This window comes from Hyla sarda, chromosome 2 (assembly GCF_029499605.1).
Source record: "Hyla sarda isolate aHylSar1 chromosome 2, aHylSar1.hap1, whole genome shotgun sequence".
NCBI lineage: Eukaryota > Metazoa > Chordata > Amphibia > Anura > Hylidae > Hyla > Hyla sarda.
Genome location: NC_079190.1, coordinates 60,512,094 through 60,536,994, shown reverse-complemented (window position 1 = coordinate 60,536,994; position 24,901 = coordinate 60,512,094). Strand labels below are relative to the sequence as shown.

Below are 24,901 nucleotides of genomic sequence, written 5' to 3'. Positions count from 1 at the left end.
TTCATGTAGGTTAGCAGGAGTTTCTCGTGCGGCCAGAACATCTTTAATGTTGCTGGATAGGCCTTTTTTAAAGGTCGCGCAGAGGACCTCACTATTCCAGGACAACTCGGAAGCAAGAGCACGGAACTGAATGGCGTACTCGCCAACGGAAGAAACACCCTGGGCCAGGTTCAGCAGGGCAGTCTCGGCAGAAGAAGCTCGGGCAGGCTCCTCGAAGACACCACGGACCTCAGCGAAGAAGGACTGGACTGTGGCTGTGGCAGGATCATTGCGGTCCCAGAGCGGTGTGGCCCAAGACAAGGCCTTTCCAGAAAGGAGACCACGGCAGAGTCTAGAGTCCCCATCAAATTTGTCCGGCAGGGACAAGCAGGGGTTAGGAGCGGCCGGTTGCTGCGGAGGAGTTGCAGGAGCCGGCGGAGGAGATGGTTGTTGCAGCTGCTGTGTCTGTGACAGAAGTTGCTGTATCTGCGGCTGCAGCTGCTGTATCTGTGACTGAAGATGCAGTGTCACGGAGGTCAAGTATGCCAGCTGGTGATTTCGTTGGGCGATCTTTAGGGCTTGCTGGGCGATCACCGTGGAAATGTCGGCAAGACTTGACAGCGGCACCTCAGCGGAATCCATGGCCGGATCTACTGTCACGGATCGGCAGGCTGGAGGTGGATTCTCTGTGTCAGAGAGGGTTTGGCGAGGACCGTGTCGGTGGACCGGTTCTAAGTAGCTACTGGTTTTCACCAGAGCCCGCCGCAAAGCGGGATGGTCTTGCAGCGGCGGTAGCAACCAGGTCGTATCCACCGGCAACGGCTCAACCTCTCTGACTGCTGAGATAGGCATGGTACAAGGGATAAGGCAAGAGCAAGGTCGGACGTAGCAGAAGGTCAGGGCAGGCAGCAAGGATCGTAGTCAGGGGCAACGGCAGGAGGTCTGGAACACGGGCTAGGAACAAACAAGGGAACGCTTTCACTAGGCACAAGGGCAACAAGATCCGGCAAGGGAGTGCAAGGGAGGAGATCAGATATAGCCAGGGAGCAGGTGGAAGCCAATTAAGCTAATTGGGCCAGGCACCAATCATTGGTGCACTGGCCCTTTAAGTCTCAGGGAGCTGGCGCGCGCGCGCCCTAGAGAGCGGAGCCGCGCGCGCCAGCACATGACAGCAGGGGACGGGAACGGGTAAGTGACCTGGGATGCGATTCGCGAGCGGGCGCGTCCCGCTGTGCGAATCGCATCCCCAACGGCCATGACAGTGCAGCGCTCCCGGTCAGCGGGACTGACCGGGGCGCTGCAGGGAGAGAGACGCCGTGAGCGCTCCGGGGAGGAACAGGGACCCGGAGCGCTCGGCGTAACAGTAGTGAGGGGTAATTGGGATGTAGTGGGGGTAATTGGGATGTAGTGGGGTTATTAGGATGTAGTGAGGGGTAATTAGGATGTAGTGGGGGTAATTGGGATGTAGTGGGGGTTATTAGGATATAGTGAGGGGTAATTGGGATGTAGTGGGGGTAATTGGGATGTAGTGGGGTTATTAGGATGTAGTGAGGGGTAATTAGGATGTAGTGAGGGGTAATTGGGATGTAGTGGGGTTATTATGATGTAGTGAGGGGTAATTGGGATGTAGTGAGGGGTAATTGGGATGTAGTGGGGGTTATTAGGATGTAGTGAGGGGTAATTTGGATGTAGTGGGGGGTTATTAGGATGTAGTGAGGGGTAATTAGGATGTAGTGAGGGGTAATTGGGATGTAGTGGGGGGTTATTAGGATGTAGTGAGGGGTAATTAGGATGTAGTGAGGGGGTAATTGGGATGTAGTGGGGGTTATTAGGATGTAGTATGGGGTAATTGGGATGTAATGAGGGGTAATTAGGATGTGACTGGTTGCAGCTGGGGCAGGTGCACTCGCTCAGGATAAAGCTGAGCCCCAGCACACACCGCTCCTCACATACAGAGTTGTTATGGCGGGGTTCATGTATTCGCCCTATAACACCTACCAGAATTATGGGGGCACTTTCGGGCAGGCGCCGCAGTCTGCAGCCAGGAACAAGCAGACGACCTGGAAGACGAGTAAGGGCTCCGAGGCCGCGGACTACCTGGACAACTACCAGCGGGCCCAGCTCAAGGCCATACTGTCCCAGGTGAACCCCAACCTCTCTCCCCGGCTCCGCAAAGCCAACACCAAGGAGGTCGGGGTGCAGGTGAACCCTCGGGTGGAGATTGGGGTCCAGTGCTCTCTAGGGCCCCGCACACTGCGCAGATCTCCTCCTCCCCCACCGCCCGCCAACAGCGCCCTCAGACCGGCGTCCGACCCAGTGCGGTTCACTCAGCCGGTAGCCTTGTACTCCCCGGTGGTGGACCGCAGGGTGTTCTCCCTCCCGCAGGGCGGCCGTGTACCCCGCAGAAGCCCGGCTGTGCCTCCGTACAAGGCGGGCGGACAGGCGGCAGATCACAAGCAGCCGGAGGTAAAACCGCAGGAACCGGCCGAGGTGGTGGAGAAGCGGGAGAACACGGAGCCTGTCCCGGAGAAGGAGCCGGACACGGACGAGAAGAGATCGGCATTCCAGGTACTCGGCTCTGATCATGTATTGGGGTGTAGTAAATTTTACAAGGATCTGACACCCCTGGTCCCCTTATCCCTATAGGCACATGGGCCATAAATGTACTGCGCTGCTTACACAGCACCGTGTATTTACGAAGCTCCTAGCAGCCAGGGACTCATTGATAGTGGCCGATATAATCTGTTATGTATGTTTGCTATTAACCCTATAGATGACATGATCTGCATTGATCACAGAATCTATAGGAAAACATGTCGGTTTAAGTGGGGCCCTCAGGTGCAGTGAGGTCTTGCCTGTATGTGTAGGATGGGCCATCCTCTTGTGCAGGCTGTACATGGCAATCTAATAACTGCATACATTCCCATGGGGACTTAAAGGAGTGTTCCAGGATAAAAAAAAAACGTATCCCTCCGATCCTAAAGAGAATTTTTATTTTTTTTTTAGCTGGGGGGGGTCTGACCGCTGGGGCAGTCAATGGGAAGGGGACATGTTGACCACCGCCTGAAGCAGCGGCTGCCAAGCCCTCTCAATACAACTGTATGGGAGAGAGCTAGAGCCTTCAGCAATTCCCACTCTGCCATAGTGCTGTATTGAGGGGGGTATCGGCTGCCGCTTTGTGTGGTGGTCCACACGTGCTATCTGGCCGGAGAGCCATTGCCCTGTATGGGAGAGCGGGGGGGGGGGGGGGTGTCCCCGTGGTTGGTCCCCGTGGTTGGTCCCCTATCTCCTGAACAGCTGCGGCCAACATACCCCTCCTCCATGTATCCCATAGAGAGGGTATGTTGGCTGCTGCTCCATGCGGGGGGTCGGCAGGCCCCCTTCCAGCAGAATGCCAGGGCCCTGTTCAGGAGATCACGGGGGGGTCCCAGCAGTTGAAACCGCTGGCTATATTTCACTATTCTTCTCCTTTTTAAGGTGGCCTTGAACATTGTTGGCTCAACCAGCTGATGTCTAATGTGTATTGGGGGAGTGATGTCCTGGCTCTCAATGGCCGATCTTTAGTATAGAAGGATCAGGCAGTTGGAGTGTAACATTCCTGATCACTTTGGTATGATTGTAGATAAGCTGCCACCATAGATCTGCCTACGACTCTCCTTTTCCATTGAGTTCGTGCTCTGCTGGGCTGAAGGTTTGGGAGGAATAGCTGATGTCTTTCTGAAGTGTGTCCAGCTTTGTTGCATGATTCCTCAATTTGGGTAATGTACTCCTTGCCCAGCTGGTTTTCTCTTCTGGTACTTGGGCCAAACACAACTGGAACTACGTAAGGGTTATTCCCAGCAGGTCTCCTGCAGCAAAGGCAGTGACATCTTTGGGTGTCCTTATGCTCCCTGGTCCTGGTGAAGGTGTTGCTCTATGTTGGGTAACATGGCATGACCTTTTAGCCAGTGGTCTCAAACTTTGGCCCTACAGATATTTCAATACTTCAACTCTCAGCATGCCCGGACAGCCAACGTCTGTCCGGGCATGCTGGGAGTTGATGTTTTGCAACATCTGGAGGTCCACAGTTTGAGACCACTGCTTTAGGACATCCCTATAGTGTGGTTTATCAAAGCTGGTCTAAACTATATGTATTAGGCTAGGTTTAGACTACGGAATTTCCGACAGAAATTCACTCGTAAAATTTCCGTCAGAAATTCCGCTTGCTAAAATGTCTATTGTAGTGAATGGTTTTCTGTTCACAAATTCACACTTCGGAATTTGTGAAGCGGAAAATCCGCTTAGAAATTTCCGCCTGAAGAAAGGCATTGCTCTTTCTTCAGGCGGAATTCCTCGCAGAACACATTGCAGTCTACGGGAGACTGCAGTGTCCGCGAGGTCCTAGCGCCGACTTATTCAGTCGGCGCAGGCGGAACTCAGAATCTCCGGGCGGAAATTTTCTTCCCGGCGATTCCGTAGTCTGAACCTAGCCTTAGTGGACACTGCCATGGATGCTAAACTTGGGGATCTCTTTCAGTTCCTGGAACAAAAATATGGCTACTTCCACTGCAAAGACTGCCGAACCCGATGGGAGAGCGCCTACGTGTGGTGTATTTGTGGAAGCAACAAGGTGAGACTGACGGCCACGTCACAGATGCAAAAATACCACACCTGTCCACGTGCAACCAATTTATCATAGTCCGTGCAACGCTTGGATAACATTGGCGCATGTACAACTTCAGCGATTCTGTATAGACCTACAGCTTGTGTACCAACACACGTAACGATAAACCTGCCCCAGTAATGCCGGTGTATTACACATGGGCGGAGATATAGCAAAACCTGTCCAGAGGAAAAGTTGCTGAGTTGCCCATAGCAACCAATCAGATCACTGCTTTCATTTTTCAGAGGACTTTTCAAAAGTGAAAATGATCTGATTTGTTGCTATGGGCAACTCGGCAACTTTCCTCTGGACAGGTTTTGATAACCTCTCCCCAATGTAGTATAGTCAAAGCAAAATTTAAAGGAGATCTGTAGTGCTCTGAACTTTATCTGAAGGATAGGGGATAAGTTTTAGATCGCGGGGGTCTGAGCGCTGGTGCCCTCCGCGATCTCCTGTATGGGGCTTCAGTAATGTGCAGGAAGGGGGCGTTCCATCCCTGCGTGACATGGCATCCATGAATACCATAGAGATACATGGAGGGGCGTACCGGCTGCCGCATCATGCTGGGACGGAACGCCCCCTTTCCTGTACATTGCCGCGGCCCCAGCGCTCGGACCCCCCCGCAATATAGAACTTATCCACTAGGGGATAAAGTTCAGAGCACTACAGGTGTCCTTTAAGCTTTTTCATTCCTTTTTTTTTCTTTTGATATATTGCAAGCATTTTAACAACAAATCTCTTACAGGTCTATTTTAAACAACTTTGTCGCAAGTGCCAAAAAGGATTTAACCCTTACAGAGTGGAGACGATTCAATGCCAGGTAAGTGGCAGCTGTGAAATGCCTCGGGTAGTTGAGGTGACCCATGGGCTCATTAAAGAGGTACAGGCATGTATAGATAATAAAGGTGGGGGTTCATCACATAGGGGACATTCATCATTGTAGGTAGAGATGAGTGAATTTACAGTAAATTCGATTCGTCAAGAACTTCTTGGCTCGGCAGTTGATGACTTTTCCTGCATAAATTAGTTCAGCTTTCCGGTGGGCTGGAAAAGGAGGATACAGTCCTAGGAAAGAGTCTCCTAGGACTGTATCCACCTTTTCCAGCCCACGGGAGCACCTGAAAGCTGAACTAATTTATGCAGGAAAAGTCATCAACTGCCGAGCCGAGAGGTTCGTGACTAATCGAATTTACTGTAAACTCGCTCATCTATTTTTTTTTTTTTTTTTTTTTTTTTTATATAATTTGTTGTGGTTGTTGTTGTTGTTGTTGTTGCTGCTGCTGCTGCTGCTGCAGCACAGCATTTGATACATTTTGTACAGGTACACATTTTCTGAAGTTTAACTCTTCACATACACCAAGAAGCTAAGCCTGGGTTTTGTGTAGTAATAGACTTTTCTGTGGCTTTGCTATTTTTTATTTTTTGCACCTTTTCCGTAGAAACGTGCACACACCTGTCCATGTCGGGAACTGTCCAGAGCAGGAGAGGTTTGTTATGGGATTTGCTCTTGCTCTAGACCAATGGTCTTCAATCTGCGGACCTCCAGATGTTGCAAAACTACAACTCCCAGCATGCCCGGACAGCCAACGGCTGTCCGGGCATGCTGGGAGTTGTAGTTTTGCAACATCTGGAGGTCCTCAGATTATAGACCACTGCTCTAGACAGTTCCTGACATGGACAGAGGTGTCAGCAGAGAGCACTGTGGTCAGACATTAGAAATTCAAAGAAAAGAACGTCCTGTGTATTATACAGCAGCTAAGTACTGGAAGGATTGGGATTTTTAATAGTAGTTTACAAATCTGTAACTTTCTGGCACTAGTTGATTTTAAAAGAATGTTTTCCAGTGGAGTACCCCTTTAATGTGCAGCTCACTGGGTCATCTGTTTTGGACTTGTTTTCTAACATGCCAAACTGTAGCTTTATTGGTACGTTTTATGGGGAAGATGGAACTTTGGTTCTGGCATTCTGTAGAATGACCGGCCATGTTCCATAATGGAGTAAAAATGACTAAGAACACTTGGAAATCAGAATGAGTTATAAGACTAAATGAACAGCTGATTCACTATATTCAGAATTGGGAAATCTTCATGTAGGTTCCCTCTGGACCTAATGAGCGTCAGCTCTGTTGGTTTGTCGCCAGGTACTTTTTAGGCTATGTTAACACTTTCTGCATGAATTTATAGCAAATACTCTTCAATGGGATTTTGCTGTTCAATTCATACAAAATTTCCACCGCAGTGAATTGGCAATAAATTCATGCAGAGTTCCGTGCAGAAATTCTGCAGTGTTCACATGGCAGAAATTTTCCACTGAAATTCTGTATGATTTTTCTGCACAGAATTTCACCTAAATTTATTACCCATTTGCTTAAATGGGATTCCGCAAGGTCAGTCACATAGCAGAGAAGTCTGGACTTATAATTTTTCTGGACTTTGGCTGCAGAATCCTATTGAAGTCGATGGGGCTCGTATTTCTGCAGAATTTGTGAAATTCAAACTTTGCTTAAGGGTGCGTTCCCATACGGCGTATACACAGAGTATTTCACGCTGCGCAAAATTTACGGCAGCAGCGGGAAATACGCTGCGTATTCCTTGCTCACTATACACAGGGCTTTCCGGCGGCAGCCCTATGCGTTTAGTGAGTTTTAGAGGCGGGGCCGTGTGCTGGCATGACTGATGCGCAGCTCCACCTCCAAAACTCACTGCACACATAGAGCTGCCGCCGGAAAGCCCTGTGTATAGTGAGCAAGGAATACACAGCGTATTTCCCACTGCTGCCGTAAATTTTGCGCAGCGGGAAATATGCTGCATATACGCCATGGGGGAACGCACCCTAAAAAAAGGCCCCCTGTTTAACTGTGCTGCGGAATCATGCAGAAACATCTGGGAATTCTGCATCGATTCCACAAATGCGGGAAAGATACAGAATTCTGCCAAAATTAATGCGGATGTGGAAGTGATGCTGACATACAGAAATTCTGCCGTGTGAACACTGCCTTAGGGGGTTTACTAACCGGACTCTGAACATGTCTGACACCCAGGTAGTTGATCATGAAGTCTATTGTCCCAATGTGACCAGAAAAATCATTATACCTACAGATATATCTATCCCAATTATCAATTTCAGCAAAAGCACTGTACTTCAGTGGTCTTCAACCTGCAGACCTCCAGATGCTGGGAGTTGTAGTTTTGCAACATCTGGAGGTCAGCAGGTTGAAGACCACTGCTGTAGAATCTGTAAACTAGTCAGTGTCAAAGACTCATCAAGCAATTGCTATGTTACAAAGATTTAAAGGGGTACTCCGGCGCTAAGACATCTTATCCCCTATCCAAAGGATAGGGGATAAGATGCCTGATCGCTGGGGACCACCGTGATCTTGCACGTAGCACATTGTTAGAATCAGTCCCCGGAGCGCGTTCGCTCCGGGGACTGATTACTGGCGATCACGGGGGCCAGAGCATTGTGACGTCATGCTCCGCCCCCTGAATGTAAGCCTATGTGAGGGGGGGCATGACAGCTGTCACGCCCCCTCACATAGGCTTGCATTGAGGGGGCGGAGTGTGTCGTCACACAGGGGCGGGGCTGTGATGTCACAATGCTCTAGTTCCCGTGATCGCCAGTAATCTGACCCGGAGCGGACATGCTTCGGGGACTGATTGTAACTGGGTGGTGCGTGCAAGATCACGGGGGGGTCCCCAGCGACATGACCCCGGCGATCAGGCATCTTATCCCCTATCCTTTTGTCTTGGCGCCGGAGTACCCCTTAAGGACGCAGGACGTAAATGTACGTCCTGGTGAGGTGGTACTTAACGCACCAGGACGTACATTTACGTCCTAAGCATAACCGCGGGCATCAGAGCGATGCCCGTGTCATGCGCGGCTGATCCCGGCTGCTGGGGAGGGGATTTTTGAAAAGTAAAAGTAAAAAAAAAATCCCCTCCCCAATAAAAAAGTAAAATGTCCGTTTTTTCCTTTTTTACCCCCAAAAAGCGTAAAAACATTTTTTATAGACATATTTGGTATCGCCGCGTGCGTAAATGTCCGAACTATTAAAATAAAATGTTAATGATCCCGTACGGTGAACGGCGTGAACGAAAAAAAAGTCCAAAATTCCTACTTTTTTAATACATTTTATTTAAAAAAATTATAAAAAATGTATTAAATTTTACATGCAAATGTGGTATCAAAAAAAGTAGATCATGGCGCAAAAAATGAGCCCCCATACCGCCACTTATACGGAAAAATAAAAAAGTTAGAGGTCATCAAAATAAAGGGATTATAAACGTACTAATTTGGTTAAAAAGTTTGTGATTTTTTTTTTAAGCGCAACAATAATATAAAAGTATATAATAATGGGTATCATTTTAATCGTATTGACCCTCAGAATAAAGAACACATGTCATTTTTACCACAAATTGTACGGCGTGAAAACAAAACCTTCCAAAATCAGCAAAATTGCGTTTTTCGTTTTAATTTCCCCACAAAAATAGTGTTTTTTGGTTGCGCCATACATTTTATGATGAGTGATGTCATTACAAAGGACAACTGGTCGCGCAAAAAACAAGCCCTCATACTAGTCTGTGGATGAAAATATAAGAGTTATGATTTTTAGAAGGCGAGGAGGAAAAAAGGAAAACGTAAAAATTAAATTGTCTGAGTCCTTAAGGCCAAAATGGGCTGAGTCCTTAAGGGGTTAATGAATATGTAGAAATTTGGTGTCGTGGAACTCATGTTATACACTTTCCATTCTCTAATCTCTAGATGTGCTCAAAGTCTCGCTGCTCTTGTCCACAAAAGAAAAGACACATAGACCTGAAGAGGCCACACCGCCAGGAGTTATGTGGTCGCTGCAAAAACAAAAAGCTTTCGTGTGACAACACTTACAGCTTCAAGTACATTGTCTGATGCAGAGCGCAGCTTGATGGCTCCGACACGCACTTTGCTCCATGCATGTAGCACTTTCTTGAACTGGCATCGAATCATGGCTATGACCCGGCACTGGAAAATGGACTAAAGCTTTTTGTATCGGTCTTGTAGTGGCACTATTTTTTGTATACATGTAAATAAAGTCTATTTAAAAATTAGAATGCCGAAAGTGTTGTCATCACTGGGGATGTTTTACAAGCAGCTTTAAAGAACAAAAGCTTATGGATGGTATAGGTTGTGTAGCTCTTATAAGATGCGGGTGGGGGTGGTGGTGGTGGTCAGTGCTTTTATTACAAATGTGTCTTGTACAAAATTTCTTTTTACACTAGTTTTATAACAACTTTAACCTAATCCCTACCAACAATTGAACCCGAACGGAACTGCAGCATATTTTATGCTGCAGATCTGCCGATGACAGACCCTAGTGTGCCTCCAGCTGTGCCTGCTCGTAGCTGCAATTGGAAAGTCTCCGCACGTGTGATGTGTACTTGTAGACTGCTCACTGACAGTGGTGTAGTGGGGGCCCTAGCCAGCCTGAATATAATCCATATTTTTGGGGGTTCTCAACCCCCCCCCCCAGCAGTAAGATTACATGAGGGGGTTTGTTACTGTCACCCCAATAGTAATATTACAGGAGATTTGTTACAGCGTGTCACCCCCAGTAGTAAGGAGATTACATGAGGTTTGTTACTGTGTCACCCCAGTGGTGAGGTGTGTCAAAGGGGGGAGTCCAGGGGGGCGGCAAAATTAGCTTTTGCCTTGGGTGCTCACGCTCTTGGACGGGGATGCTGCAGGTGTGGCACTGAGCATGGAGCTGGGATCCAAAGAGGCCAACTCTGCTTCAGGTACTTCACTCCTTCCCCTCTACACCTGTCGCCCCTTAAATATAGGTATAATACTATTGGGGGTAGGGTCACATACAAGATCTTCTGCATATATGATGTGCACTTTGAAGCTATGAGTCAATTAGTTTAAATTGAAACCTGCACCTTCAAATATGCAGAAGATCCTGTACGCGTGACCTTAGCCTCAGTATAGATAAATGCCTTCCTCTTCACTATCTGGATGGATAGAGGGGCATGGGGCATTTTTTTTTCTTTCTAATAAGTATTTTGTATAGCTAATATATACACCATATTACTGCTTTGTCTGGCCACAAAAGATGTAAGGGGGAACGGCATCTCCTCTTAACTCCTTCTTGGCAGAATGCTTACATTTTATTCCCAGCTCGGGAGCCTTCTGCCCTTAAAAGGGGTTCTCCGGTGCTTACACATCTTTACCCCTATCCAAAGGATAGGGGATAAGATGCCTGATCGCTGGGGACCCCCGGGATCATGCATGCGGCACCCCGTTTAATCAGTCTCCGGGACTGAATACAGGCGCCAACCGGGCTGGTGGTGTGTGACGTCACTTCTGTGCCCATGTGATGTCACGCTCTGCCCCTCAATGCAAGCCTACTGGAAGGGGTGTTACAGCTATCACGCCCCCTCCTGTAGGCTTGCATTGAGGGGTGGAGAGTGATGTCACACGGGGGCGGAGGCGTGACTTCTCCGGGGACTGATTACAAACGGGGTGCCGCGTGCATGATCCTGGTGGTCCCCAGCGGCGGGACTCCCACGATCAGGCATCTTATCTGCTATGCTTTGGATAGGGGATAAGATGTGTAAGCACTGGAGAACTGGAATTCCCTTTTAGAGCAGGGACTCCTGTCAGGGCTCCTATACAGTAAACAGCGGTGCACTGTACAGGCTGCAGAGATAATAGCATCACTATTTAACTCCTTACACTGCAACAAACCCATGGAGAGCAGAACCCGCATACTTTCTTAAAATTAAAGGCTATAGGGGAGATTTGTCAACCTGTGTAGCGGAAAATTGGAGCAGTTGCCCATAGCAACCAATCAGATTGCTGCTTTCACTTTTCAGAGGCTTCCTTAAAAAAAGTGATCTGGTTGCTATGGGCAACTGCACCACTCTTCCTCTAAACAGGTTTTGATAAATATTCCCCTATATATTGTACACTACAGAAGATGGCACTCCAATGATGTGGTGTCCAAATAGCAAAGTTTCATTGGCCCATCACTATACAAGGTGATGCAGCGTCTTGTCCTGACAATATGGGCTTTCTTATGCATCACCGTGTTTTAGAGCTGAGGAATGTGCTCTCGAATCAACCAAAGTGGAAACATGCACAAAGGATGCAGTCTATTGCAAGCCCTTCTCCGACAAACCCTTACCCTTTGCTTCTGGACCAAAAGGTACCTACAAGGTTCCAGGTTCAATGTCCCTTTTTGCTGAAGCTGAGGGACTACAAATGCTCCCGGCATCCCCCTTTGGTGTCAGACAAGGTATATGCCTGCAGAGCTGTTAAGTCGGTATGGTACCCAGCCCATGCAGGAGTAGCTGGGGTTTTTGCAGGAAGGTGTGGAACCTAATGGCCACACACCTCCCCTAGACTGCCAGAAGGGCTACTGCATCCTGAAAATCCTGTGGTCACACAAAATGCAAAAAGTGACAAAGAAATAAGTGTGTGTAGATATACTGCCCGGACAGCCGGCTGGATTTATAAAAATTTCTCTGATCCTAGCCAGAAGGTTGGGAATCACTAGGTGAGTGCCACAAGGTGAAGAGTTCATGCTGCCAGTGCTTCCACTCAGTGAGCCAATACTCCCAGTGAGTTTTGCCACCTTGGGGTCACCACTCTCCGAGGCACTGAAGTACCTCAGCTTTAGACCCTCTCGGCCTCATGGCGAGACCTGGAGGGAAACAGGTTACATTGGGCAACAGTCAAGCTGATTCTTCAGAACCAGCCCTGGTACACCTGTCCCCTCCATGCAGCACCTGTCCTCACCAGTCTCTCATCGATGGTGTCTGGTCCACTGATAAGAACAGATACTACACTTGATCTTAGCCAAAAGGCCGAGAAGCGATCACCTTGTATATTGATGGGCCAATAAAACGCCCCGCTTTTTGGACACCACATCATTGGAGTGCTGTCTTCCATCTTCTTTCTACTTGTTACATAGCCTTGGTGAAGCTTGAGGACTGGCACCCAGGGACTTGGAGGTCCCTAACACTGCGCTATTCCATACCTCCTTTCTATATATTGTACACTACGGTGATATTAATATTAATTACAGATGCTCTTCATACATCCACAGAAAAATGCCCATGGGCAGTGCATAGAAGTATAGGCAGAGCAATTTGGTATGGGTAGTGGATATTGGCATGGGTGTGGCATACCTTGTGGGGGAAGAGCTTAGGGGCCTCCTCAGTAGGTCTTGCAGGGGGTCCCCAAATTTATTAACCCACTGCACCCTCAGCTAGGCAGAGAGCAGCTGCGATGTGTAAGAGTACACTGCGCATGCACAGGGCGATTTGCAGAACACTATGGGAGATTAATCAGCCTGTGCAGAGGAAATAATTGACCAGTTGCCCATAGCAACCAGATTGCTTCTATTTTTAAAAAGGTCTCTGAAAAATGAAAGAAGTAATCTGATTGGTTGCTTTGAGCAACTGGTCAACTTTTCCTCTACACAGGTTTTGATAGATCTCCGCCTGTGCGTCTATCTTGTCGTAGTGGCAGATTGCTGCTACGAGGAGGCGCAGTGTAGGGTCAGTGTCTATCTCCAGCAACTCCAATTGAAAAGAAATGGATCAGTGGGGACTTGGGTCCCTGTCCTCAAATTAAAGGGGGTAATGGCAGTCAGCTATCTATACTATCCATATGCTCTCTTTGGGGTTCTCTCATACATGGGGTAGGTCTTGTGGGTATACTGCAAAATTTACAGATTTAAAAGTTTTACCTAAACATTCATATAACTCATCTCTTGTAGAGATGTGCCAGTTTTGTGATCAGTGGGGGTTTGAGCCCTTACACCGATTACTACAATGAATAAATTCAAGCTCTCCCATGACAGCCATAACTCCATTTCTTTTTCTCTTTCTAACTGTAAATTTTTATTAAAGATTTTTCATGTATACAAAATCAATCCAAAAATAAAACAGGCCTATAACATTTCAAAGGGCCGAGACCCAGTAGCGGTCAGAAAATGACATTTCTGTGGAACATAAAGGGAGCCACGACAAGCCCATAAAAGCAATTCAAGTTAAACAAATGCCCCTGGGGAAGACACAAGAAACTTTTATGTTGAGGGGGGCGTGGCTTGGTGCCAAAGGAGATGGCCGCATGAAGGCCTTAAACACAGCTTTTTCCACCTGGTGACCCAGCCAAATTGATGGGGAGGACCTCCCACAAGACCCGGAATCCACCCTCTGCACCCCGGCTCCCTTCTACCACGCCCATAGGCATATTGCAATACCTACTGGCGCCCCTGGCCTCTGCACCCGCTTGCCTCCCTGCTGCAATGGGCCCTGTACTGGGCCCCCGCTCCCCTGCAACTGCCCAGCTCCTCGTACCTACGTCCAGCCTGCTCCACTGGACCTGGGGGCACTTCTCAGGCTGCAGCACTCGGCCTCCGCTGCTCTGCCCGGCTCCGGTGAAGTGGTCCAGCCCCTCCTGCACAGCGCCGCTGTGATGCCTCGTGAGCTCCCTGCAGCTGCTGCTGACACAGTTGAGGGGTCTGCTGCGGCTCCTAGCTTGCCAGTCCCGGTGAAGAGTGCCTCCTCGAGCCAGGCTCTGTGTGACTGTGCCCCTTGTAGTGCTGCCCTGCTTCCCATTCCCCCCTCAGCCAGAGCAAGGTGCCGCCATCTTGGGCCTCACTTGTGAAGAACCTGCTTCCATCTTCCCCTGCCTCAGCCCTCCCCAACTCTGCTCCCTCTACCTGGGGCTCAGACCTCTGTGCCTCTGCATCCTTGGACTCGGTGGGGTCTGGACCAACTGTTCCAAGATTTGTCCTGGCTGACGCTCTGGAAGAGGCGGATGCTTCAACCGCTCCTGGAAGTCCTCCGTTCTCACCAAGTGCCTTATTGGTGGAACTTTCCATTTGCCCTGCATGCCCGTAGGGATGGACGCTCTGCTATGTTGTGCTCCTTCTCCGATCTCCCAGCCTTCTGCTCCACCTCGGAACCCCAGATGGTGGATTGGAACTTGATATCTCCTCCTCCACCTCTGCCTCCAGTGTGGCAACCTGTCCGGTCCCGCCGGTCGGGGGCTCAGAAGCCATCTCCCCCTTGGGTTCCTGGGGCTCCTCCCTGGGCTCCCCCATGAGCGGCTGAATTGGCCCGCATATTTTTCTGCTGATATTCCTGGTTCGGGACCTCCATGATTCCCTGGCCTTGCTCTGCATCCAATGGAATTCCCCGCCAAGTTCTCATTGCCTTGTTTAAGGGGTTCTCCGGTGCTTAGACATCTTATCCCCTATCCAAAGGATAGGGATAAGATGCCTGATCGCGGAAGTCCTGCCGCTGGGGACCCCCGGGATCTTGCACGTGGCACCCCGTCTGTAATCAGTCCCCGGAGCGTGTTCGCTCCGGGACTGATTACCGGCGACCACAGGGTGGGCGGCGTGGGATGTCACGCTCCGCCCCTCAATGCAAGTCTACGGGAGGGGGCGTGTTAGTTGTCACGCCCCCTCCCGTAGGTTTGCATTGAGGGGCGGAGCATGACGCCACACGCTGTCGGCCCTGTGGTCGCCGGTAATCAGACCTGGAGCGAACACGCTCCGGGGACTGATTACAAATGGGGTGCCGCGTGCAAGATCAGGGGGTCCACAGTGGCGGGACTCCTGCGATCAGGCATCTTATCCCCTCTGTGGGCACGCGGCCATAGGTCGCCATGGATGCCTTTGAGGGCACACCGGTTGGCTGGCCGTCTGTCTTTGCGGAATGTCTAAAAATGTATTTATTTTTAACTTGCGGCTACGGCCGCTCTATCCCCCCAGTCCTCCGGACGCACGATCCCCCCAGTCCTCCGGACGCTCTATCCCCCCCAGTCCTCCGGACGCTCTATCCCCCTCTTCTACGGCTGCTCTATCCCCCCGGTCTTCCGGACGCTCTATCCCCCAATCCTCCGGCCACTCCTCCCCCCTTCCCCGGCCGCGCACACTGCTGCGCTAACGGAAGGCGCAGGGGCTGCCCCGCAGCTGCGCACGTCTGCTTAGACCTCCTGGAATGATCCTGGCCGCAACTCCTGGTGTCCATTCCTCGGCGTGAGGAAGAAGTGGGCGATGGTGCAAAGCTGGTGAGAAATGACTGGGGTAAGGCGACCGTGGACATGTGTGTAATATGTATGGTGTGTATTATGGATGTATGAAGTATTTATGTATGATGTGTATATGTATATATCATGGCTTTGTGTATGTATAATGTGCATATGTATGTATGATGTATGTATTATATATGTATGATGTATGCATGTATTATATATGTATGATGTTTGTATGTATGCATATAGTATGTATGATGTGTGTGTGTGTGTGTGTATATATATATATATATATATATATATATAAAAATGTATGTTATGTGTGTATGATCTGTGTATGTATGTATGGCGTATGTATACATGTATTATGAATCAGAACAAAAGATAAAAGAAAGTTGCCTCCAGCTCTTCCAAGGATAAAAGTGCATGTAATATGAAAAAATCAAACCTTTAATATGTATGTATTATAAATAGAAAAAGGTGGACATCATAAAAGAAAAGTGAAACTCCAGTGCGTTTTGAGCTAAACTACGTTTAGCTCAAAACGTGTTGGAGTTTTGCTTCTCTTTTATGATTGATGTCCCCCTTTTTCTATTTATAATGCATACAGATTAAAGGTTTGATGTTTTAAAACTGCAAGCACCTTGAAAGAGGCACCTTTTTTTGTTTCCTTTGTTCTGATACACAGGACACGGCCCACTCTCTGCAGTCCGTGCTCTTCTACCAGCAAAAATACTAAAAACTACTGCAGCACCACCTTAGTATGCAACACGGTAGCTGAAATAACATTTTTTAATGTATTTTATGTATGTATTTTGTATTAGGTACCCCATCCCCCACACAGCACCCATAGCACCCCTCAAACACACACAGCACCCCTCAAACACAGCACCACTCAAACACACACATAGTACCCCTCGGCCACACATCACCTCACACACAGTACCCCTCAAACACACACACACACAGCACCCCCATAAACAGCACCTCACAATCAGCACCCCCACAAACAGCACCTTTAGACAAACCGTACCCCAAAAACACACACAGCACCCCTCAAACATACATCACCCCACACACATCAGTATTCTGATTTAATTGCTGTGCTGGCACTTTGATGGAACAAAAGATTGGCGTGCATTACGGTTTGGGCACTTGGGCTCAAAAAGGTTCACCATCACTGTCTTAGGAGCTGCCATTGGCGGCCTAATGACTCTCTTCTGAAGTCGCTACCTTCCCGGGAGTCCATCCAGCAGTGTTTGGTGGACTACTTTGCCTCCAACGGGGGATCGGTCTCCTCACAGGCCATCCTCTAGGAGGCTCACAAGTTGGTCATCCGGGGCCATTGTATTGCTCTGGGTGCACGACTTAAGCGCGGCGCTCTGGCCCGCTCCTGGGAACTTCGTGCTCAAATCACCCACTTAGAAGCCCTCTTGCTGTCCTCTCCCCCTCTGTCCACCCTGAGGCGCTTGATTGCTGCTCGCTCCCAGTTGGGTGACCTGGCTCTCCACAGATTAGAGAGACAGATTTTGTTTGCTAAGCAACGCTTTTATGAAAAAGGCAATAAGGCGCACACCATTTTAGCCAGGCGCCTACGGGATCGTGCAGCAGCTCAATCTCCCTCTGCTTTGAAGGACCCCTCTGGTGTTCTTCACTACCACCCGCTGATATTTCTCGCCTTTTTACAGATTACTATGCTAGTTTTTATTCTCTTCCCTCTCAGCTTCCGTCTGACCCGGTGGCGCGAGCGGCCGCTTTAGACTCTCTCGATGCGGTCTTCCTACCCTGTCGGGGGTCGATCGTGAGGCTCTCAAGGCTCCCATTTCTGAGGAGGAGCTCCTGGAGGTTCTCAAATCTCTTCCTGCAGGTCGCTCCCCCGGCCCAGATGGCTTCACATACCTGTACTATAAGACCTATTCCTCTATTCTTGTTCCTCACCTTGTTCCTCTTTTTAATTCTTTCATTGGGGGAGAGGAGATCCCGCAGTCCTTTTTGCAGTCATTGATCACCCTGATACCTAAACCCGGTAAGGATCCTCATGACTGCTCTAGTTACAGGCCTATTGCCCTCCTAAATTCTGACCTAAAACTTTTTTCTAAGGTCTTAGCTGTCAGACTCTGCTCCTTTCTCCCTTCTCTGATCCATAAGGACCAGGTCGGGTTTATCCAGGAGGGTAGTGGATCTTGTTGACTTGATCAATCGGAGTTGATTTTAAGTTTGGACGCTGAGAAAGCCTTTGATAGGTTGGGATGGCCATTTCTTTTTGCCACTCTCCAGAAATTTGGTATCACAGGCAACTTTTTGACTGCACTGCGGGGTCTCTACTCCTCTCCCACTGCCTCTCTTAAACTTCCGCACGCCTCACCCCTTACCTTCCCTCTATTTAATGGAACTCGTCAGGGTTATCTGTTGTCCCCCCTGATATTAGCCCTCTCTTTACCAACTATCATCCCCTTTTCCGGGAGCTCCGGGCACTCCTGGAGAAATGGCGGTCCCAATATATTTCTTTTTTTGGTCTAATTGCAGCAGTTAAAATGACGATTCTTCCGAAACTGCTCTACTTTTTTGAGACGTTGCCTGTCCGGGTTCCGCTCTTGGCCCTTCACTCCTTCCAATCGGCGATTTTTCTTTTTTTTTGGGATGGTAAGAGACACCGTTTGCCCATGTCTGTCATGATGGCTAGTCGGAATATGGGAGGGCTGGCAGTTCCAAATGTTGTGAAATACTACTGGGCAGCTCACCTTCGCCATCTATCCGCATAGTTCTCGTACCATGCGTTCAGCTGGATGGAGCTGGAGACGCTTTGGCTGGCCCCTATCCACCCTAATGCTCTTTTATGGTCCCCCCGGCATCTGCTCTCTCTCTCTCCCCTCTGCTTGGCCCTATATCCTTCTCTAAGTATGTGTGGGGGGTACTGCTCAGTCAAATTTAAGCTGTTCTCTCCTTCCTCCCCTCTGCGGTCCTTCCTCTATCATTCTGCCTTTCCTCCTGGTCAGTCATCTGTTATGGTCCGGGAATGGGGTTCTCGATGACTTTTTCTGCTGTGCTGATGTGGTAGACCCTATCTCTCGTTCCCTCCTGTCCTTTGATCAGTTGATGGCTCAATGGGAGCTCCCCTCGTCTGAGCGCTTCCACTTCTTGCATTTGCGGTACTCTATGTCCTCCACGATTGGTTCCGCTGTGGTCTCTCTGCCTACTGGCTTTGAGAGGTTGTGCCGTGGCAGACCTCAGACGAGGGGTCTTCTCTCCGAGATCTATTCTTTGCTTCTTCATCCCCCTAATGGCGAACCCCCCCCCCGTCACACCGTTATATGGGCCGTTGGGAGGCAGCTCTGAACACTACTATCACCTTGCCACAGTGGTGTGTCATATGGGAGAGGGCTTCCAAGGCCTCCATTTGCACGGCCTATAAGGAAACTCAGTATAAACTGATTATGGGCTGGTATCACACTCCGGAGTTTTTAAATAGATTGAACCCTGACATCCCTCCTCAATGCTGGCATTGTGGGGTGGGGTTGGGTACAGTGCTTCATATTTTTTGGTCCTGTTCTCTCCTCATAGACTTTTGGAAAATAGTGCAGCGTTTATTATCTGAGGTCCTGGGTGTGTTGGTCCCTTTGAACCCTCTGACATACCTACTTCACCTATCCTACTCTCTCTAAGAAGCTGTTTAAGTTATTTATGCATATAGCCTTGGCTGCTAAAACTTTGGTGGCAAAGTGCTGGAAGAGGACCCTTCCTCCTTCTAAAGCTGACTTGTTGGCCCGTATACGTGAGATCCGCTCCTTGGAATTCCTCACGGCCTCTCTGTGAACAATTCTATCCGCTCTTTCCTCTCTGTTTGGGAACCTTGGGACCGATTCTGCGTCTTTGTGGATTGGTGTACCAAGCTCCCTTAGTTTTCTTACAATTACTGCAAAGGTTGTTTTTGTGTTATTGGCACCCCAACAATGGAGGCCTCCTTCATATGCATAGGGTGTCTTTTGCCTACTGAGGTACTCCTTATTGTTGTTTATATATATACCCTGTCATGCTGCTGTTTTTTTGGGCCTCAGCCCTTTTGATGTGGCCTGTATGCTCTTATCTTTTCTTGGATTTGTATTTCTGAAAAATTCTTTAATAAAAATTTACAGTTGAAAAAAAAAAAAGAAACCTGTATGTTGAATTAAACAGACCCAGAGGGCCACAACAGAGGAAGGGGGTGGGAGGGTGGGGGAGGACGGAACAAAAGGGAACACACAGACAAACAGACGAACAATCACAGAACCAATAGGGAAAAGAAGGAAAAAAAAAATAAGGAGAAGAGTAATAGAGACGATAGGGTAGGAGGATCAAGATGGTTGACGATCAGAAAAGTGATCCCAGGGTTCCCAAACAGAGAGGAATGAGGGAATGGAGTCATGTAAAAAGGCCGTGAGAAATTCCAAGGAGCGGATCTCACAAATACGGTTTAACAGGTCAGTTTCAGAGGGAGGGAGAGTCCTCTTCCAACATTTGGCTATTAGGGTCTTAGTAGCCAAAGCAATGGTCATGAAGAGTTTAAAAGGTTTCTTAGATAAAGTGGGGTGAGAAAGGTTAAGAAGATAGTAAAGGGGGTCAAGAGGAACAGAAACACCCAGGGCTTCAGAAATTACGTGCTGCACCATACTCCAATAGTCCGTTATGAGAGGACAGGACCAGAAAATATGAAACACTGTACCCAACCCCACCCCAAAGCACCAGCACTGAGGGGGAATATAGGGGTTAAGTTTATGCAGTAGTTCTGGAGTGTGGTACAAACCCATAATCATTTTTTACTGAGTTTCCTTGTACCTTCATTTCTGCTCGGCTGGCTGAGCATGTAACAAAGTGAGAGTCTGAACCTAAGATGGCCCTGGGAAGCATTTGGTGTCCCTTCATTCTAGCAATTTTTCTGCAAGGCACTTTTCTTCCCATTAAACGCCCATTCAGTCTGGAGTAGCTTAAAAGGGCACTGTCAGATCCAAAAGCTTTCTATATGTTAATGATGAAAATAAAGACCTTTTGTAATAGTTGTTTAAAAAATGTTGAATATTTAATAAAACCGCTCCTGAAAATCCCACCACTAGGGGTCCCCATACCTACTGGGACACTAGTACAGCAGCATCAGGCTTGTCCATGAATCATGGACAAGAGATGACCCATGGACAAGGCTGCATGAGCAGACACACCAATCACCTAAAGAAGGGACATGCCTTAGGATTCCTAACCCTGTGAGGTAATGAAAAGAGGAATTTTTATAATAAATCTAGGTGCATAATAATTAGATGTACATGGTCAGTATAAGTTACTGCTCACTGTTGATCTATAATGCCCTCCAAGCTGCTACAGTTTCTTAGGGTCTGACATACACCAGGGAGCAGAGCTTTCCAAACTGTGTGTCTGCTGCAGTTTGTAGGTGTGTCACGGAAAAATTAGCAATACCAACTTGTATGTATTTTTGTGGTTTCCTCTTCTGTCATAACACTCAGGAATCATACGCAGTATGTGTTATTTGGTTCAATTTAGAGATGGGAGTATGACATAAGACATACATACACAGGATAAGACCGAATTACTGTGTCTCAAAATGATTCGAATTACTGTGTCTCAAAGTTTGGAAAGCTCTGCCATGCAGGCTAGACTCCACAAACTCCGTAACAACTAAAATTTTGAGGTGGATTCTACATAGCAGAAAACTGGAAAAAAATGCCGTAAGTTTTTAAATAGCCAAAAAAAAAAATAGCCCTACTCATCACGTACTGACACACAGGGGGCAGCTTATCCCGAAACAACAGGTACAGTTTGCTTTAAATATCAATTTCCGACCAGATGCAGACAGGCCGCAATGAAATATGGGGGAGGTTGCACAGGTGCAAGATACTAACAAAATACTCCTACACCTACTTTTCATGAGATAAGATACAAGCTTCCGTTATGTGATGTGTGGCTTAAAGGACAACTGCAGCGGCATTACACTTATCCCCTATCCACATATTTTACACTGCAAATCCGCTGATGAAGGACCCTACAGTGTGCCTGCTCACAATCTGCCGCTATGAGCAGACACACACAGTGTTCTGTGAGTCGCTGTGCACATGAAAAGTATATTCACAAACACCCGGCAGCTCTCGGCCTAGCTCAGAAAGCAGGGGGAGCCACCGCAATGTCTGCAAGTACACTGCACATGCGAGCGTCGACTTGCAGATCATTGTATGTCTGCTTGTAGCGGCGGATTGCCGCTATGTTCCGGCACAGCTGGAGATTTCAAAATGTCCAATCCCTTTGGGCCAAGAAAAGCTGACACAGGTAGAGGGTAGAAAGCTGCTGCCAGAGTACATGTGCGCCTGGTTCCAGATGGGGCAAATCAAGAGATAGCTGCTGGCAAACATATCTTAAAGCTGTACTCCGCTGCCGCAGTGTTCAGAACATTTTGTTCCGAACACTTGGAGCGGGCGGCGGGGGTCGTGACAGGAACAGCCGTGCCCCTTGTGACGTCACCACCAGGCCCCTCAATGCAAGTCTATGGGAGGAGGCGTGGCGGCCATAGACTGGCATTGAGGGGGCCTGGGGTGACAGGGGATAAGATGTCTAGGGGGGGAGTACCCCTATAAAGCACGTATAGCCAACTGACGTGTGTCCTTTTTTTCTGTGATTTGATCCCATTTTCTGTAACACTTGTATATTAACAGCCATTCACAAGGTAAAGAACATAAAAAGACTTTTGCATCCGTTTAGTGACTGAACAACTTTATCATATATTTCAGTGAATGTACTCAACAAAAATAATCTTAATTACTTCACAAAACTTTCAGTATTATGTACAGAGTGAATAAGTTACATAGATTAGGCGTGAATGGAAATGACTCAGATGTGCAAAAGAATTTCATGCGATTCAATTCACACTCAACAGCAGAAATTCCGAGGAGGAAAATGTCATGCATATATACCAATATATCTATATATATTAATATAATATGCATATAATAAATCAAAAAAGCTGTTTCAACTTAAAAAAAGAACCCAAAACTATTCATTGCAACAATTAAACTTATAGTCCAAATATACATTAAATAAAACCAGAAGAGGAAAAAATGCATGCGCGACAGATGAAAAAGATGTCGTCGTTCTTCAAACTTCCACTTTCAATATGGTAGTCAAGTCATATCAGCCTTCTTTTTCATTGTATAAATAGTTCAAAAAGCAAATCTGTGTAATAAAAGGCAGCCAGAATCCTTTAAAAAGTTAAAATGGACCTAAATCAATCGGGGGTGATCTGGTACAGTTCTCGACTATGATCAAGTACAATAATCGCAGCAGCCTAGCAATTCTAGGAAATGTCTGTCATAGCAGCGTGAAATACAGTAATCCTCCAAATTACAGTGTACAACATCATTGTAGTCTGCTCTCAATCCGCCTTCATATCTACAGGCTCTCAGCTATTGACCAATCACAATATACAGTATTCTTCTACGGCCAGCCTCATTCTGCCTGTTGACTTGTTCATTGACAAATTAAAAGTATCTGAAAAGTATATTAACAGCAACAAAAAATAGACTATATATACACTGCTCAAAAAAAATAAAGGGAACACTTAAACAACACAATGTAACTCCAAGTCAATCACATGTCTGTGAAATCACACTGTCCACTCAGGAAGCAACACTGAATGCTGGCGGTGCTTTCACTCTAGTGGTAGCATGAGACGGAGTCTACAACCCACACAAGTGGCTCAGGTAGTGCAGCTCATCCAGGATGGCACATCAATGCAAGCTGTGGCAAGAAGGTTGTGTCTGCCATTGTAGTGTCCAGAATATGGAGGCGCTACCAGGACACGTGGAGGAGGCCGTAGGAGGGCAACAACCCAGCAGCAGGACTGCTACCTACGCCTTGGTGCAAGGAGGAACAGGAGGAGCACTGGCAGAGCCCTACAAAATGACCTCCAGCAGGCCACAAATGTGCATGTGTCCACTCAAACGGCCAGAACAGAGAAACTGGAGGCCACACACCCTACTGAGCCTCATTTTGACTTGTTTTAAGCACATTACATCAAAGTTGGATCAGCCTGTAGTGTGGTTTTCCACTTTGATTTTGACTCCATATCCAGACCTCCATGGGTTGATAAATTTGATTTCCATTGATAGTTGAATGCGCAAAAATCACACAAAAATTATGTAAAGATGAAAGTATTTCATACGATTAGTTCATTCATTCGGATCTAGGATGTGTTATCCTAGTGTTCCCTTTATTTTTTTGAGCAGTGTATTTATATATATATATATATATATATTATTTTGTGAAACATTGCACTTTTGCCTTCCTAAGGTTAAGGTTTATAGAGAGGAAGAATGATTCGGTATAATAGGCTTTGGTACACAATGGAAGTCACTTCTTTAGTAGTGAGATCAAGCGGAACAGCAGTTCCAAGTAGTTGGTCAGGGGGAAAAAGATCACCCGGGGCTGTTGTGCCATCACGACACACCCCTATACACTATTGCTGCAGAAGCCTTCATCTGTCTACTTTTCTTGATAGACAGGCCTAGGGTTAGCAGGAATGGTAACAGTGTGACGGAGTCTTCCCAATATTGAGTAGATACTGAGCGACCTCAGTCCTACAGGGCAGCATCTCCAGTTGAGGAGAGAAGATAGACGCTGGCTTCTTGTCAGAGACTAGTGCCAGAAACGTTGGAGTCAGGGAGGTAAGTTGAGACGACACGGTAGCTCTGAGCGCGGCGAATCATGTCTCGAATCTCCATGTTGAGGTCCATGAGCTTGGTGCAGATATCCGCTAAGTTTTGATTAGAGCCTACAAGGGCGTAAGTGCCAGTCTGTCCAAGTGTCTGGTGTCTAAAGTAAATGTTCAGTAGTGTTTGCACTTCATCGTCAGCACTGCTCCCAAATATGTCATTAGGCCATAGTTTCCTGAAACACAATAGGTATCAATGAGTATCATGCACTTTATAGTAACATAATAGAGTCAAGTGGGGAGATTTATAAAAACCTGTTCACAGGAAAAGTTGCTGAGTTGGCCATAGCAGCCAATCAGATCGCCTCTTTCATTTTTCAGAGGCCTTTTCAAAAATGAAGGAAGCGATCTGATTGGTTGCTATGGGCAACTCAGCAACTTTTTCTCTCAGGTTTTGATAAATCTCCCCAAGGAGAATATAGCAGGCTATGGTTGGCCTTATAGATCATGTACAGCAGGATAGGGAATAAGTGCAAGTTGGGGCTTCAGCTGTTTTAGTAACTTCC

At 47.7% G+C, this 24,901-nt stretch overlaps 2 protein-coding genes and 1 pseudogene across 7 annotated transcripts in view; 1 reads left to right on the top strand and 2 right to left on the bottom strand.

The window, feature by feature from the left end:
* The first annotated feature begins 1,938 nt into the window (after positions 1-1,938).
* Positions 1,939-9,698, top strand: ZAR1L (zygote arrest 1 like). The gene is made up of 4 exons (XM_056561889.1): positions 1,939-2,547; positions 4,496-4,588; positions 5,367-5,441; positions 9,383-9,698. Exons 1-4 carry the CDS (start codon positions 1,942-1,944, stop codon positions 9,524-9,526), a joined length of 918 nt encoding a protein of 305 aa, XP_056417864.1. The 5' UTR covers positions 1,939-1,941; the 3' UTR covers positions 9,527-9,698.
* Positions 9,699-12,311: 2,613 nt separating this feature from the next.
* On the bottom strand, positions 12,312-12,477 carry LOC130359806 (U2 spliceosomal RNA; annotated as a pseudogene).
* Positions 12,478-22,362: 9,885 nt separating this feature from the next.
* FRY (FRY microtubule binding protein) overlaps positions 22,363-24,901 on the bottom strand; it is a 526,666-nt gene continuing 524,127 nt past the window's right edge. For all 6 annotated transcript variants that reach the window (XM_056561876.1, XM_056561877.1, XM_056561878.1 and 3 more), the window contains one exon: positions 22,363-24,571. In XM_056561876.1, coding sequence (XP_056417851.1) covers positions 24,313-24,571 — 259 coding nt within the window. In that variant the 3' untranslated portion in view covers positions 22,363-24,312. The remainder of the gene's footprint in view (positions 24,572-24,901) is intronic.

Excerpts from the sequence above, each read along its gene's own strand:
- ZAR1L (XM_056561889.1), top strand. The coding sequence starts at position 1,942 with ATGGCGGGGTTCATGTATTCGCCCTATAACACCTACCAGAATTATGGG. Across the intron at positions 2,548-4,495 it reads AGAAGAGATCGGCATTCCAG|TTCCTGGAACAAAAATATGG; the intron begins GTACTCGGCTCT and ends GATCTCTTTCAG. Across the intron at positions 4,589-5,366 it reads GTATTTGTGGAAGCAACAAG|GTCTATTTTAAACAACTTTG; the intron begins GTGAGACTGACG and ends AATCTCTTACAG.